At 42.7% G+C, this 17,204-nt stretch overlaps 1 protein-coding gene across 2 annotated transcripts in view; it reads right to left on the reverse strand.

Moving 5' to 3' along the window:
• The window catches only part of PPP1R1C (protein phosphatase 1 regulatory inhibitor subunit 1C), a 76,232-nt gene that overhangs the window by 48,708 nt on the left and 10,320 nt on the right, over positions 1-17,204 (reverse strand). The window contains exons 1-2 of one of the 2 annotated variants that reach the window (XM_040357638.1): positions 7,145-7,582; positions 3,873-3,933 (exon numbers count right to left, since the gene is read on the reverse strand). In XM_040357638.1, the coding sequence (XP_040213572.1) occupies positions 3,873-3,894 (22 nt within the window). In that variant the 5' untranslated portion in view covers positions 3,895-3,933; positions 7,145-7,582. Of the gene's footprint in view, positions 1-3,872; positions 3,934-7,144; positions 7,583-17,204 lie in introns of those variants that run through there. The other variant, XM_040357637.1, reaches the window with a different exon arrangement.

The following is a 17,204-nucleotide window of genomic DNA, read 5'->3' on the forward strand; positions in this document are numbered from 1 at the left end:
ACACCGGCAGGAAAACTGCCATGAGAGCTTTTGGCCATCGCAGTTTTCCCGACAGGAAAACTGCAGGAAAAAAAAAAGAAAACATGTTTTCTTTTTTCCGCCGGCATTCCCAGCGGACTTTTTCCCGTTGGGAAAACTGGCCGTGTGTATGCTTTTCCGAGGGGAAAAAATGTGCATTGTCAGAATCAAGTATAAGATGGGCGATAGCACATTCGTCACATTGTAGCGGACTGAAAAGCACGAAGACTGAAAAGCGCGAATTGTCTCTCACCAAACTTTTACTAACACGAGGATCAGCAAAAGCAGCTCAAAGGGTGGTGCTGTTTGAATGGAACTTCCCCTTTATAGTCCCGTCGTACGTGGTGTACGTCACCGCACTTTGGATGGGCGGTTTTTGGCCTGAACGTGTATATGTAAAGGCAGGCTTGAGAGGAATCCCGTTGGGAAAAACTTTGGCTTTTTTCCTGCCAAGAAAATGGTCGTGTGTACAGGGCATAATGCAAACAGGTAAAAAAATTCATACAGTTTATAAATTATTTCAAGTGTAGGCTTTAGAAATTTACTAAACCACGAAACACTTTTTATGTTTCTTAGCTTTTTAACTATATCCAGGGACAACAAGAAAGTCTGCATATGTAAGCGCATACCACTACATGTATTTTTCCTATGTCTTGCCCAAGCTGGTGTAAACATTTTTTTGTGCAGTATGCACTATAAAGTAGTAATACTGTACTCCCTAAGAACTAGGAAGGCTCCCCAGTACTCCTCTAGTTGGGCATTCTGCTTTCTAAAATCACATGGCGTGTTAGGATGGGCAACTACATTTTTGCACGGTCTGCCTTTTTTCAGTAGTTTGTGATTTTTCTAACCTGTTGATATATGAGTATATACTGTAAAAATAATAATTTATGGCTCCTGGCATTGATTGCATTGTACCCAACAGGTATGTGGATCATATGCCATTATTGTCCGGCTTAATCCTGGTCTGCAGACATATTGTCCCCTGCACTATAGAGACAAAATAAGTTAATATTCTTAGATCAATACAGCTCTGAAATCAGTAACTATACAAATTTTTTTTTTTTTCTTGCTATAATTCTTATTTCTACTTTTGGCTAGAGTCCCAACAGTTTCTTTGTTAAGTCATGCAGGGCCTATGTGCCCCTTGACTTTGTTTGGTATGACCTGTGTTTCTATTGTTATATCATTTTAATTTATGTGGCAGGTGTATAATCTGGACTGCAAGAAAGTCAGATGGGTCTACGTATGTACAGCACTTGGGGTAACCCAAAATTATTTTAGTCTCTTTTTTCTAATTATATATACAATAAGAAAAAAATATTGAGATTTACACAGATTTGCAAAGTATTTATATAAGAGATTTCTGTGTAATCTTTATGCCCTTTTTGTAACTATACATCATTTATTCAATGTTTTCAATTGCTTTTTGTGCTTACTGTCTTTGCATTTTCTTTTAGGTTCACTTCACACTTATGCAACTTGGAATCTGACTTGTGAGACCCCAAGTCGCAGGACATGTGAAATTCAATGTATTTCTATGAGAGTCATTCCTAATGACACGACAGAAGTCGCTGCAACTTCAGAAAAGGTTCCTGCACTACTTTGGTCTGACTTTTGATGTGACTTTGGTCCAAAGAATGTAAAGTCAGATCAAAGTCGCACCAAAAGTTGCTTCAAAGTCATACTCCAAAATCGCACTGAAAATCGTGCAACTTTGGAAATGCGCTAATGTAAAAGGAGCCTTAAAGGAAACCTGATGTGAAAGAAATACAAACATGCAACTAACCACCAAATGAAAATTCTAGTAGCATCTATGTCACCCTGATCCTGCAATTAAATACTGTATTTTCTCAGTAGTTGAAAAAAAAAACAGTAGTAACTGAACTAAAAACTGATGATCTGCATATTACAGCTAAGCTACCACCTTGCACATTTATTGCGCAGAAACTAATATAAGACCATCATATATGGTATATACACAACATACGGTGTGTGTGTGTGTGTATATATATATATATATATATATATATATATATATATATATATATATATATATATATATATATATATACACACAGTACAGACCAAAAGTTTGGACACACCTTCTCATTCAAAGAGTTTTCTTTATTTTCATGACTATGAAAGTTGTAGATTCACACTGAATGCATCAAAACTATGAATTAACACATGTGGAATTATACATAACAAATAAGTGTGAAACAACTGAAAATAGATTTCATATTCTAGGTTCTTCAAAGTAGCCACTTTTTGCAGCAGACACATCTCTAGAACGGTTAAGAGGAGACTGTGTGAATCAGGCCTTCATGGTAGAATATCTGCTAGGAAACCACTGCTAAAGAAAGGCAACAAGCAGAAGAGACTTGTTTGGGCTAAAGAACACAAGGAATGGACATTAGACCAGTGGAAATCTGTGCTTTGGTCTGAGGAGTCCAAACTTGAGATCTTTGGTTCCAACCCCCGTGTCTTTGTGTGATGCAGAAAAGGTGAACGGATGGACTCTACATGCCTGGTTCCCACCGTGAAGCATGGAGGAGGAGGTGTGATGGTGCTTTGCTGGTGACACTGTTGGGGATTTAATCAAAATTGAAGGCATACTGAACCAGCATGGCTACCACAGCATCTTGCAGCGGCATGCTATTCCATCCGGTTTGCGTTTAAGTTGGACCATCATTTATTTTTCAACAGGACAATGACCCCAAACACACCTCCAGGCTGTGTAAGGGCTATTTGACCAAAAAGGAGAGTGATGGGGTGCTGCGCCAGGTGACCTCTTGAAGCTCATCAAGAGAATGCCAAGAGTGTGCCAAGCAGTAATCAAAGCAAAAGGTGGCTACTTTGAAGAACCTAGAATATGAAATATATTTTTAGTTGTTTTACACATTCATAGTTTTGATGCCTTCAGTGTGAATCTACAATTTTCATAGTCATGAAAATAAAGAAAACTCTTTGAATGAGAAGGTGTGTCCAAACTTTTGGTCTGTACTGTATATATATATATATATATATATATATATATATATATATATATATATATATATATATATATATATATATATATATATATATATATATATATATATATATATATATATATATATATATATATATTCATAGATATATATAGATAACTATCTATCTATCTAAATACAAATATTCAAAAAGCAGTATTAAGAGCAAAAAAAAATTGCAACTCCAGTAACTGAAAGTAGGCAACTAGAACTCAGGTATCTACCATAACTACAGCAACATCTCCATAATCTGCTGTTACCTACTGTAACACAAAAGACATATACATTACATTTACAGTATTTAGTAGACTTCTTAAAACATTTTTTTAACCTGAGTTTTTAGGCAATATGTAATTTTGTACCTAGAATTCAGGATAATTCTCATAGTGATTATTCATGTTCAAAATTACAGTTTAGTGTTGGCTATCGTACTGTTTTTTAAGTTTTACTTATCCTACTTTTTTCATTCTTCTATTCTTACCTTGTCCTACTTCAGTTGTAATATTCTTTATTATATCTAACCTTCTCCTGATTAATACATTATACATTGCAAAATAAATAATTTGACAAAAATGCATAAGTATTGTATAGAAAGGAACAACAAACTATCATACACATTCTGACATAGTAAGTTTAATAAACATTACATGTTATGGCCCATTTTACTGGTTTGATCCATTAGTGCACCAAAATACAGTATCATTACACTCACATTGTGAAATATCAAGCAAAAGACAAAAATCATGTTTAGAAGCAACATTGAACCTTCTGTTTATAACATAACTGTGTTCCGTTAAAACCAGGTACTCATCCTTTACTTACCTGGTGGTGGCTGTTCATTCATTATAACCAGTGAGGCTGGCGTAGGTCTTCTTTTTCTGATCTATTTATTAAAAGAGAACAAAAGATCAGAATGTAAAGTAAGACTGATATGATAGTTAAAGATCTTTGTTTTTTCAGAATTTTAGCAGTAGGGCGTATATAGCCATGGACCTTATAAGTGCATCTCAGTATATGTGGCCCAGCTCTGGCTCCTAGGGTGTCCATTTTTGTCATAGTCATATCTGCCGTTTCTTGATAAATACAGCTCGACCTAGGTACATATATGAGAACATACTTTTATAGGGCCTTGTGGCCTTTAGCATGTTGCATGTTTAATACTACAAAAACTAAAAGCAAAATGTGATACTGAACCATGCCTAAAATTAATATGCCTCCCAACTGGACTTTTAAAATATTCTACTGAGTAAAAACAAGTACTAAACAGAAATTATTGGTAGACAGTCAAGTCTTGATGCACAAAGGGTGTTTTTACTGCTGCTTTTTGCAGCTTAAAGATGCCTCCCTGTGTTATTCTATGTGTCCATGCACACACAGGCTTTTAGGAGGTGTGGCATAGACGTTTTCAAGCCATAAAAACAAAAAGGGCCAGCGCATTCTGAGGACCGGCATTAGAGCTGTAAAAACGTCTGTACTTGGTAACAGCTGCTAAACGCAGCTTCCTCCGATGTTCTCCCGACGCTCTTTCCGGCTGTAATGCTGGGCCTGGCACGTGCCATTACTTATATAGCCATGGGGGGGGGGGGAATGTAAACAGCAGGACGTCCTAGGATGTCCACCTGGCAGGTGAGAGCCACGCTGTGGACGTCTTTCGTCTATAGCGCGGCTCTCAAGTGGTTAATATATGTAGCGCTACCCCCTCAGGAGCCGCTGATTGTTTTGGGATCGGTGTATTAAGTTATCTCTATGTGATGTCTAGGGGTGAAGGTAGTGAGTAGAGCAGTAATTGAATGTCCGGTCGGTAGATGAAGTTTTCTGAATGCCTTATTTCTTGGCCCAACACGACCAACATCAACTTGAGGTAGACAGGAAAGGTTGATGAAATATAAGGATAAGGAAAAACAGTCCTGCTTTTCTACAGCTGTAACGATACGTCGCCACTCTAGCCAGAGTGGGTGAAGTACCCCCGGACAGACCTCTGCCACAGGCCTGGCAGCCAGGGTGTCACTTTAGGTTGCTGGGAGGAACAAGTCTCTGCCACAGACTTGGCTCTGATTAAATTAGGATGCCAGATGAGACCCCTGCCACAGGCTCAATGCTGACAATGTGAACAGCAGAGCAAATCCTCCCAATAGATCACGTCAGGGTCACCGGTTGACAGTGCAAGTGTACCTGTCAATGTCTGGACACCAGATCCCTGATGGTTCGTTCAAGCCCTTTTGGATAACCTGCCTCCGGGTTTTCCTCAAGCCGATCCCCCACCGAACGGCATACAGCCTGGGATCTCCTCAGTAGAAATGGGGACCCAGTAAGTCACTGGGGCCCCTTTGTGGCATCAGTTGCTCCAGGCCAGGAGGGCCCAGAGTCTGGAACTCCACGTAGCGCGCGACCCCAGGCCAGGTGGGCCATAGTGTTTGGGCCCGCGATGTGCGCACACCCTATAGGTGGGTGCCACACCTGGAACCAGGAACCCACGAAGAACCCAGAACAACGGCCTTCGCCACAGAAAAACTCCCTCCCAGCATGCACAGCAAGGCCCAACTCCTCTCATTGGCTGCTGGGAAGAAGCGGCTCCGCCTGGATCCCTCTGGCGCCATCTGCCGTCCAGAGATGAGACCATATCTCTGGTTGCACAGACTGACCCACAGGACAATCCAGGATTTGGCGACAGACAAATTTAACAAAATTATTAATGAGAGCAACTTTTCTCTCTCATTCTCCCACTAACTTTAGCGTAGTGCCCTTTCTGAAAGTAAAGGGGGCGCTACATATATGTATATGACTTCTTTTTGGTGGGGTTCTTCTTTTCCCTCCTAGTTTTTGCTCTACATGATTGGCCTATGGAGACTGCATCATATTGGTGAATCCGCAATCAATGGGATACTGTGCTAGATTCACTAACACTGCACATTATTTAATACCTAGTGAGCAGATGACCTTCACATACCTTCACATATGATATAAAAAAAAGTCATGTAACTTCAGTAGCATCATCCCAAGACACTACACCCCGCCGTAGTGTAGAGTATTTATGTAATCACATGGGGATAAATTAATAAATGTTAATTTGGGGCACCTAATTGTTGTTGTTACAACATGAACAGGTAAAGTATTGGTAAAACATGCAGCTCAATATAGGGAGGGGAAGGTTTTCCAGCATGTCCCTTTGACAAAAGCTAGTTGTTAGACCGGCTGGTTGCTGCTTAACCACCCAGCTGCTACATTTGTAGAACAGCTTGTGATGTTGAAAAACAACAGACTTACTGGTTAAATAGTGTAAAGGAAAAAAATCTGCGTTAAACCCTATAAACTAAATAAACAAGTGAACAAATGTGTTGCGAATTAATAATAATCAGGATGATAAAAAATTTTTTTTAATAAAAATAAGTGAGATGGTGCAGCAACTAAAAACCTTAAATATTCAGTCCATAAAAGTGTAAAACAAATAGTGCACTACCACATAAATATACAAAAAGGGGTGAAAATGTGTTAATAAGAGTAAAACATTAAATGACATAAATGAGAGAATATCTGAAAAATAGATACAATGTCCCAAACAAGCAATTAGGCTCCATTCACACTAATGCTTTTTTTTATGCATTTTGCAGAAATGCAGGGAAATTTTTTAACATGGTTTCCTATGGAACATGTTCACATCAATGCTTTTTTGTGCCTCTGCGTTTTTGGAAAGGGTCAAGGACTTTTTTTCCTGCAAAAAGCAGCGTTTTGCATGCAATAGAATTCAATGGACCTGCATCCAAAACGCAAGTACCGCGATTTTGCCGCGATTTGCATTTTTTTAACCTGTTTATAGCTGGTTGTTAAAGGAAATGTAAAAAAATTAAAATTACTGGCTAAAAAAAACAAACGCAAATCGCGGTAAAAATCGCAGTAAAAACGCAGCAAGCACCGCAAAAAGCATTGCAAAAATGCTCAAAAGCAACATGCATAGGTGTGAATCGAGCATTAGGGATCCAAAAATAATCGGAGTAGCTTCACAATTCCTGGTATCCACAATAACAACAGAATGACAACTTGTCTGCAGGTAAGATTTTCTGTTCATCACAGAAAATAAGGCAATCACCGCCGCTTACCAGATCTGTTGGATCTCAGGTAATAGAGATCAAAAAGGCATGTCAGAACACCATCAGCCAGATAGGGATCAGCATCTGAGGATTCCAATGAAGGTGCAGATGTTCCGTCCGTGTTATGCAAAACTCCTTTTTCAATGGATTTTACACATCAAATGGATATCCAAACTTGCTCTCCATGCCGGTATTGTTAATAGGGGCAGAGAGAGAAAGGCTTCATGGTGCAGTTCGTTTAAAAGATTTATTGCTCAAAATCAGAACATAACACCAAGCTAAAAACAAAGTTCCAAACAGAATTCAAAAAGCACAACCACAGCAAATAGCCTGACCGTCTCAAGTATAATAGCGTCTAGGATAGTGACTCCACCCAATGCATTTCCCCACATGATATGATCTCCATTCCCTGAAGAATCCTCCAAGTTGTCATTCTGTTGTAATTGTGGATACCAGGAATTGTGAAGTTACTCGGATTATTTTTGGATCCCTAATTGCTTGTTTGGAACATTGTATCTATTTTCCAGATGTTCTCTCATTTAAGGTTTTACACTTATTAACACATTTTCACCCCTTTTTAGATATTTATGTGGTAGCGCACTATTTTTTGTTTTACACTTACTGGTTGAATAACCAGGTAAAAATAAAGGCAAGATATCCTTAAAAAAAAAAAAAATACACCCACCACATCTAAGAATCGGTCAACCGCAATATAATAAATGTTTAAGTTTGGGTTTAATACTTTTATAGTCTTTCTGAATTTTTTAAAAATAGATTAAATATAAACATTTTAAGGTTACATTATTATGACAATATAGATTGATTTGAAAGTGGATAAAATATACAATGGGGGTTATTTTCGAAAGGCAAATCCACTTTGCGCTACAAGTGCAAACTACAAGTGCAAAGTGCACTTCAAATTGCACTGAACGTGCACTTGGAAGTGCACTTGGAAGTGCAGTTGCTGTAAATAAATCTGAGGGGTAGATCTGAAATGAGGGGAAGCGCTACTGATTTTATTATCCAATCATGGGCTAAAATGCTGTTTTTTATTTTTCTTGCATGTCACCCTCGGAGGTACAGCGACTGCAATTCCAAGTGCAAATTCAGTGCAATTTCCACTTGTTGTTTGCACTTGTTGTGCAAAGTGGATTTGCCTTTCGTAAAAAAATAAAAATAAAATTCAAATCTGTATAACATACATAATATATCCTTTTCCATATCTCAAAGGAGAACTAGTACACTCTAAAGGAGACATGGGGCACGTGCCCTGAATGAAAAAGTCTAGCAACACCGTTGGTGACATTACTTCAGCAGTACAGGTACAACCTATTCAAGTCTATGGGACATTATAGCCCAGGTGTGGGTAGCACTGTGCTAGATTTTTCCAGCAGGGATTTAAACAATATAGGAGGTTGCCACCCTCAGAAGAAGTAGGCACCCGGCTTGGGATAAAGGTAGCTTAGAGTGCTAGATAGGATGGGGGTTGTAAAGTAATGTAAACCATTCCACAATAACCTAGGGATATAATTTAGGAGTGCTAATAAACAATCTAGCCATAAAAAGCAGAAATCAAAGTAGGAAAAATATATTTTTATAGGATTGCAATCCAGGTAATGTGATACATTTTCTTCTGCTCCCAACTGCATGGACTTGGCCTGAGGGTGGATCCTTGTTATGTTGTTGCTCTTTATTCCAGTACTCCACCTCGCAGAGCAGAGTACGTGTTAATACATGACCTCTGACCAAAAAAAACCTGACATAGTATTCATAATTTACATTCTGGGATTGATTGCTTCTTCGTTTTTAGGCCACCGGCTCTAAAGTTAAACCACCTTCTGTTCTTCCTCATTAGGACAGCAAGGCTCACAGAAAAAAGACTCTGTCAACCACTAAGCTGGAGCTACCCTGCCAGGAAATCCTGCCTGTGACACGGGTATATGGGAAATGAGAATAGGGCATGTTCTGCACAACCAGGGTTTTTCAGTAGAAACAGCTAGAACACGCACACATGGGGGGAAACAGTAAAGAGACCACATCAGCCTGCAGAACCATGTTGCCACTAGGAATAGGAAGGTGCAGGCAACTGGCAAGAGCACCATGCAAATTCTATCTACAAAGATTTTAAATCTAACAGCACACAAACAGGAAATTTAGTTTTAGAGCCTCTAACTAGAAAATACATTTTGGGTTTGCAGACACTTTTGGGTGTTTAGTGTGTATTGCTAGGGAGTTTTTTTTTCTTTTTGAGTGTGCATGTGATCAGCACAGGGCCAACCAGCACTGTCCAGACAGAATGTCAGGGGTCCTGAATCCTGATAGAACAGCCAGTGCAGTATGAAAACTCCAATACATAGTACAAAGCAGCATAACAGTTTACAAACCAAGGCACATGTGTACAGCAAACAGGGCATCATTGACAATGTTGCATAATATTATTTCCAAGTATACATATACTGGGGAATATAGCAAACCGGTAGGAGTAATGATGCGAGTTATCCCCAGTGTCAAGGCCCGAAAGAGGGTAATGTGGATCCATCAATTTGGTTACACTATGTTGCTCGAAGGGCCCGGCACCCCACATATTTTCCAGAACAGATAACAAATCTACAGCATAGAAGACAGGAGAAAGAGTGTGCCCATGGGCACATAGAGATCAGTAGAGAGAGGAGGAAGGGGGAGAGGTAGAAAGAGGTCTCAGGCGGGGAAGGGGGGAAAGGGGAGCAGTCACAAGGGGGGGGGGGACTCACGAGCACGGCTCCACACTGCCGTCCCAAAGCCTTCATTTATCGCATCTGACAGTCTGAGGGAGTCCCCACATCCTAAACAGTGAATCGTCAGTTGGTCTGGTGTTCCCCTCTGAGGGCCTGGCCCTCCGATGATTACTTGAAGATGTTCCATAATTGCCACGTCTTGGAGTAAGATTCACTTTTATCTTGGCTTGTGAGGATAAGGTCTTTCATCTGGTTGATGTCATCAACCTTTTAAAAGCCACTGGGCGATGGTCGGTGAACGCTGAGACTTCCACAGGAGAAGAATGCAGGCCTTTGCTGCATCTAGTAGGTGTCTGGCGGACGATTTTTTCTAAATACTTGCTGGGGTGTCAGTGGCGTGTAGGAGGAAGTATGCCGGGTCGTCCGGGACCGGTCGGTCTGTGAATTTTTTAACTCTAACTTTAATTCTGCGGACTTCTCTCCAGTATGACTGTATCCCTGGGCAAGTCCAGAAAATGTGGAGTAAAGTGCCTTTTTCTTTTTGGCATCGCCAACACATCCGTAGTAGTAGAGAAAAATGTATGTAATAGTGCCGGGGTCCTGTACCAGCGCGTAAGAATTTTGTAATTAGTCTCCTGTATTTTAGAACACAAGGAAGACTTGTGTGTAAATTTAAGGATATGCTGTTGTTTTCTGGCGGAGAGGTGGCAGTTTAGATCTCGCTCCCATTTTGCGAGGCTCGGAAGTTGGAAATCCCCAGTCGGTGTTATGAGCATATTATACGTCAATGAAAGTGCGTGTGATAGCACCCCTGTTCCTGTACAGAGTTCCTCCAGTGTCGTAACAGGGTGAGTATCAGGAGTCGGGGTGTCAACTGTTTAAGGAAGTGACTAAGTTGAAGTGCCCTCAGAAAGTCCAATCGGTACTGGCCATCCGGGTCCGAGAGCTTCCCAGTCGTTTTCCACCTTCCCCTGTCCCTGAAGTGAGAGGCTTGGTATAGCCCCGCCCTCCTTAGGTCTTGGAATTTCTTGTCACTGATGCCCGGTTCGAATTGGTGGTTCCCTAATATAGGCCGCAGAATGAAGTGTTGGGAGAAAAGGGAAGGGCTGGATATAAGTTATGCACAAATCTTTACAGTGGTACCTATCAGCGGGTGCTGTTTGAGGCTGGAAGGCAGGGTCATGTAACACCAAGGGGCTCCTTGGAGGTGGACTTCAGTCTGTGCCTGCTCCAACTGTGACCAAAGTTTGGTGTCTTTTTGACGACACCAGTCTAATGCCGCGTACACACGATAGGTTAAACCGATGAGAATGGTCTGATGGACTGTTTTCATCGGTCAAAACCGATCGTGTGTGGGCGCCATCGGTTATTTAACCATCGGTTAAAAAAAGCAAACTTGCTTTAAATTTAACTGATGGATTCCTAACCGATAGGTCAAAACCGATCGTTAGTAGACACAACCATCGGTTAAAAATCCATGCATGCTCAGAATCAAGTCGACGCATGCTTGGAAGCATTGAACTTCGTTTTTTTCAGCACGTCGTCGTGTTTTACGTCACCGCGTTCTGACATGATCGGTTTTGGTGTGTAGGCGCGACGGACCATCAGTCAGCTTCATCGGTTAACTGATGAAAACAGTCCATTGGTCCGTTCTCATCGGATGGATGGATCATGTATACGCGGCATTAGAGCCTGTTCAGGTGGACAGAGTTATAGTAAGAACGGATGTCCGGCATTGCCAGGCCCCCGCATTGCTTAGGTAGTGAAAGTATTTTCTTTTGTATGCAGGGTCTTTTCCCTGCCCAGAGGAACTTCACAAAGGTCGAGTGTATTTGTTTGAAGAAGTCCGCAGGTATTTGGAGCAGTTTATATTTACTAAAATAATTGCATTTCCAATTTCCATGTTCTGTGTACTGCGGTAGACCAGATATAGAAAATGTAGAGGGCTGGGTTTAAAGCATCATAAAGGCATTTCATGGCCATACAAATGATCTGACTATGCAACATTCCCTTTTATATTCAAGTTGTAATATGAAAGAGATTATTGCACAGTCAGTTAAAAATAATGGGGCAGATTCACGTAGAAAGCTGTTACGCTGCGGCGGCGTAACGTATCCCATTTACGTTACACCGCCGCAAGTTTACAGCGTAAGTGCCTGATTCACAAAGCACTTACCTGTAAACTTGCGGCGGCGTAGCGTAAATCCGCTCGGCACAAGCCCGCCTAATTCAAATGGGGCGGGCACCATTTAAATTAGGCGCGTTCCCGAGCCGAACGTACTGCGCATGCTCCGTCCGTAAAATTACCCAACGTGCATTGCGCTAAATGACGTCGCAAGGACGTCATTGGTTTCGACGTTAACGTAAATGGCATCCAGCGCCATTCACGGACGACTTACGCAAACGACGTGAAATTTAAAATTTCACGTCGGGAGATACGCCTTCGTATTTCTTTTGTGAATCTGGCCCCATAGTCCTAGCGTGCAGAAAAAAAAATCCACAGGGCACAGTAAACCAGTTCCCATGTGTACACAATTGAGCTTGCATGATTAATTTAACTGTTGCAAAAAAAAGCATATAGATATTTTGCTCAGCTGAAAAAGTGCTAAAGGAATCTAGTAATCAAAGGCACTGCTGACAGCCATGCATATACTCTGCATTAAGCACAGAATTTGAGTTCCCATATGTGTAGAATTTAAACATAATGCACAACACTGCTCTAAAACAGAGACAAGCAGGTTCGAAGGGGCCAAGCTAACCCCTGAAAAACAACCCCACGCCATAATCCCCCCTCTGTCAAATCATTTGAACCAGTGGCATGGGGAGCTCTTTGAAATTGTAAAGTTTTTGAAGTTATTTATCACATACAGTATGGGCATGTAGGTAGGTAGCCAGTCTACTGTTTATCTAGTTTGCACCCATCTGCCCAGGTCAAGGGGAAATGGGTTTTCCCTGGTATTTTCGCAGGCTTTTGCTGGGGTTCAGCCTCCCTCCCCTATTCTATAAAAGGGAAGAGGTCTGGATCCAAAGGGGGGCTCCGGGGAACACTTGGAGAAACACATGGGGGAATGAATGCAACTAGAGACTCACTGGGACATCTGGTCTGCTCTGGAATAGGAAGGAGCCCGAATAGCAAACAATTTGGGGTGTTTGCTGCAAATTCCAAAGCCGCTTAATACCCTTTAAAAGTCTATGGGAGAGATAAAAAGTGCTAATTTTAAAGACTTATATGCATGGTATTGTCATAAAAAGTGTTTGGGGACCTGGGTATCAATGCAAAAAAAAGTTTTAAAAAACGTAATTTTTTTTGGAGCAGTGATTTTAATAAAGCGAGGGTTCACCCTAAAAAAAAAAAAAAAATGATATTACATTGAGCTCACTTCAGAGATTGACCGTATGCTGATCGTTTTTTTCCGTACATACCGTAGAATCCCTATTTTTTCCCCCGGCTTCCGGGTGGTAAAGCCGTCAGGACTGGGCGTTTCTATCCAGCAGGCAAGTGATTGACATGATGACGAACACTAGCCCTGTCGCATACGGAGCGTCACGAAAGAAGCCGAACGTCGGTGCGCATGCGCCGTATAGCGCCGACTCGCCTTCTTTCGGCAACTTGTGACACTCCATATGCAACGGGGTAGTGTTCGTCATCACGTCAATCACTTGCCTGCTGGATAGACACGCTCAGTCCCGCAGGATTCAAGACCCGGAATCCGGGGGGAAAATAGCAATTCTACGGTATGTACGAAAAAAAAAAAAAAGAAAAAAAGATCAACATACGGTCAATCTCTGAAGTGAGCTCAATGTAATATTAAAGGGTGAACCTTTAAACTGAAACAATAAAAGTGAAATATTCCGTTAAATTTGGGACCTTGGGGGTGTCTATAGTATGCCTGTAAAGTGGTACATTTTTCCACTGTTTAGAACAGTCCCTGCACAAAATGACATTTCTAAATGAAAAAAGGTAATTTAAACTACTTGCAGCTATAATGAATTGTCCGGTCCCCGGCAATACATGTAAAAGACATTGAAAAAAATGAACCGAAATGAAAACAAAAAAAAAATTGTGGGGGTCCCCCCAAATTCCATACCAGGCCCTTCAGGTCTGGTATGGATATTAGGGGGAACCCTGCACCAATTTTTTTTAAATCGCATAGGGGTCCCCCTCAAAATCCATACCAGACCCTTCAGGTCTGGTGTTGATTTTAAGGGGAACCCTGCACCATAATAAAAAAAAAAATAGCGTGGGGTGTCCTCCAAAAATCCATACCCTTATCCGAGCATGCAACCTGGCAGGCTGCAGGAAAAGAGGGGGGGACGAGAGCTCCCCCCCACAGGCACACTTGCCCTAAAACCCATTCTTCTACTTTTCCTGTTTATGAGGATACCCACATGTGTGATACTTTTTTGCTGCTTAGAAGCTGTACAGGACGCCATGGCTGGGTCCTGGAAGGACGTTATATTTCCCCTCTGTTTGGACTGTGGTGCCTTTAAGGGAATGGAAAGGGTTAATGCACCTGTCTAAGGAAGTAGTTTAAAGCAGACAGGAAGTGCAGGTGAGAGAGAAGGAGTGTAGGAGAGTCCAATGCATGGTGAATGGTGGACAAGGAAAGCTGTGGAAGCTATGAAAAGCTGTGAAAGGACTTGGCAGTGTCCTGCCTAAAAACCTGCTACTGAAGGACTTACCTGGAAGGACTGTTTAACTGCGATAGCAGTTCTGAGCTGTACAAGTCGGTGAGACTGTTATTTCTTTTGTTTTTACTGCTGCTAAGCCATTTAAGTTTAATAAACCTTAGTTTTGATTTAAGAAGCCTGTGTCCTGCGATCAAGCTGGTCCCCCAAACATTACACTGGTGGAGAATGCGGGCAGGACTGAATAACAGGCATAAGAAGAGAAAAAAAAAAAAAAACGTTTTTTTTCTTTTTGCATTGGACTTTATGTTGAACTGACATTTAAAGGGACAGTACATTGGATTTATGTCCTGGGTTAAAGCTGCACAAACGTTGAAAGCTGAAGCAATGGAGGAGCTAATTAAACAGCTGACCTTGGCTAACATGCAAGCGCAGACTCGCCATGAGGAAGCTAATCAACACCACAAAGAGGCGCTGGCTCTGCAGCAAGAAAATACTCGCCTGTTGGTGGCCCAGTTAGCAGCCCAGCAAGCAGCCCAGCAAGGGGTTATGCAAGCTCAGGTTACTGCCTTAAAGGAAGCGGTGCAGCGGCTGTCTCAGGTTCAGGAGCCAGCGGCTGTTGCCCCTGGCAACCAGGTGACTGTGAGGGCAAGCCATTTTTTACAGAAATTGTCCCTAAGCGATGATGTCGAGGCATTTCTTGCTACGTTTGAGAGGACAGCGGAGAGAGAAGCATGGTCTCAGGACCAGTGGGCTGGCCTCATTGCTCCTTTTCTCACTGGAGATCCTCAAAAAGCCTACTTTGACCTGCCACCAGATGATGCTAAAGACTATCAAAAGCTAAAGGCAGAAATTCTGGCTCGTCTGGGGGTGACTACGGCCGTTCGGGCCCAACGTGTACACCAATGGAAATATCGTCCAGATCGGCCACCCCGGTCTCAAATGCATGACCTGGTGCAACTAGTAAAAAAATGGCTGCAGCCTGAGGTGTTGTCCGGCCCCCAAATCGTGGAGCGGGTCGTGCTGGACCGATACCTGCGGTCCCTTCCAGATGACCTTCAACGGTGGGTCAGCCATGGAGACCCCAAAACCGCAAACCTCCTTGTTGAGATGGTGGAACGATATACCGTGGTGGAGGACCTGCTCGGACCTACCAAGCGCATAGGGCCTAGTCTGTCACGGCCTGTTCGACCAACTGCTGCCCTTCGAAAGGATGTTCCAAGGAGCCCTGGGACAAACACCCTGGAAGGCCAAGAGTCACTCCCGGTACCTCCTCAGCGTTCTGTTCCTGTTCGGAGAGGAGGGGATGTACAATGTTGGCGATGTCATTCCTGGGGTCATACCCGGACACACTGCCCACTGCAAGAGGAGCCCATGGAATGCGGGGTTCTTCGGAGGGGGTCTTTTTGTGCCCATAAAGTGTGCACCACACACCTCGACCTGGATGAGGAAAAGTTTGAGTGTGAAGTCCAAGTGAACCACCTCCCTGCCCGGGCTTTGTTGGACTCTGGAAGCATGGTAACCCTGGTTCATCCTAGAGTGATTGGGAAGATCGGTCCGGTAAGAAAAACTTTACGGGTGGTATGCATTCACGGGGACACTAGAGAGTACCCGCTCATCACGTTGTCTATCTCCTCAGCATGTGGCACTGTTACTCAAGAGGTGGGGGTGGTAAAGAACTTGGTGCATGATGTTATAATAGGACGAGACTGTCCATTGTTTACAAAACTGTGGGAACAAGGAGAACAGTTCAGAGACTGGGGAGAAACTAGCCCCCCTGTTCCTGCTGCTGAGAGGGATAACCCTGAACTGCCAAACGTTAATGTGGACCCAGATGAGGAAAATGCTAATGATTGGGTTAATGGTGATGAAAGTAGTGTTGATACTATTGAGGATGTCAAGATATGTGGTCCACAGACCTACCAAAACACTAAGGGGGAGGAGCCTTTCCCACTTCAGGTAATGCTGGGGGAAGAGGATGAGGAAGTGGCCTCTACCCCTGCGCTGCCAGATTTGGGTGTTCCCCAGGGGGCATTTGGGACTGCTCAGATGCAGGACCCCACTTTGGCCCATGCACGGGAACAAGTTGTAGTAGTAAATGGGGTTCCCCAAGAGCCAGGTGCGAATGAGAGGTGGCCACACTTTGCAATATATAATGAATTGCTGTATCGGGTTACCAAGGAGAGAGAAAATGTGGTAGAGCAATTGTTGGTACCCCAACAATATAGACGAAAGGTTCTGGACCTGGCCCATGACGATGTGTTAGGGGGACACCTGGGAGTTGAAAAAACGGAGGCACGGATCACCGACCGGTTTTACTGGCCAGGTCTGAAAGCAGAGGTAAAGAGATACTGTACCTCTTGTCCCACCTGTCAGTTGACCGCGCCGGTGACTCATTTTCGGAGCCCTTTGGTCCCTCTGCCCATAATTGAGGTCCCATTCGAGAGGATAGCCATGGATATAGTGGGTCCCTTGGTAAAGTCAGCTCGAGGTCACTCCTACATATTGGTGATTCTTGACTATGCCACCCGGTATCCTGAGGCGCTACCCCTGAGGAATTCTCCTCAAAGGCCATTGCCCGGGAGTTATTCCAGATGTTTACACGGACTGGTTTCCCCAAGGAAATACTCACAGACCAGGGTACCCCGTTTATGTCAAGGGTTATGGCCGATGTGTGCAAGCTGTTCCGGATTAAACAGCTACGCACATCGGTCTACCATCCCCAA

The sequence above is a fragment of the Rana temporaria genome, chromosome 6 (genome assembly GCF_905171775.1).
Source record: "Rana temporaria chromosome 6, aRanTem1.1, whole genome shotgun sequence".
NCBI classification, from domain to species: domain Eukaryota; kingdom Metazoa; phylum Chordata; class Amphibia; order Anura; family Ranidae; genus Rana; species Rana temporaria.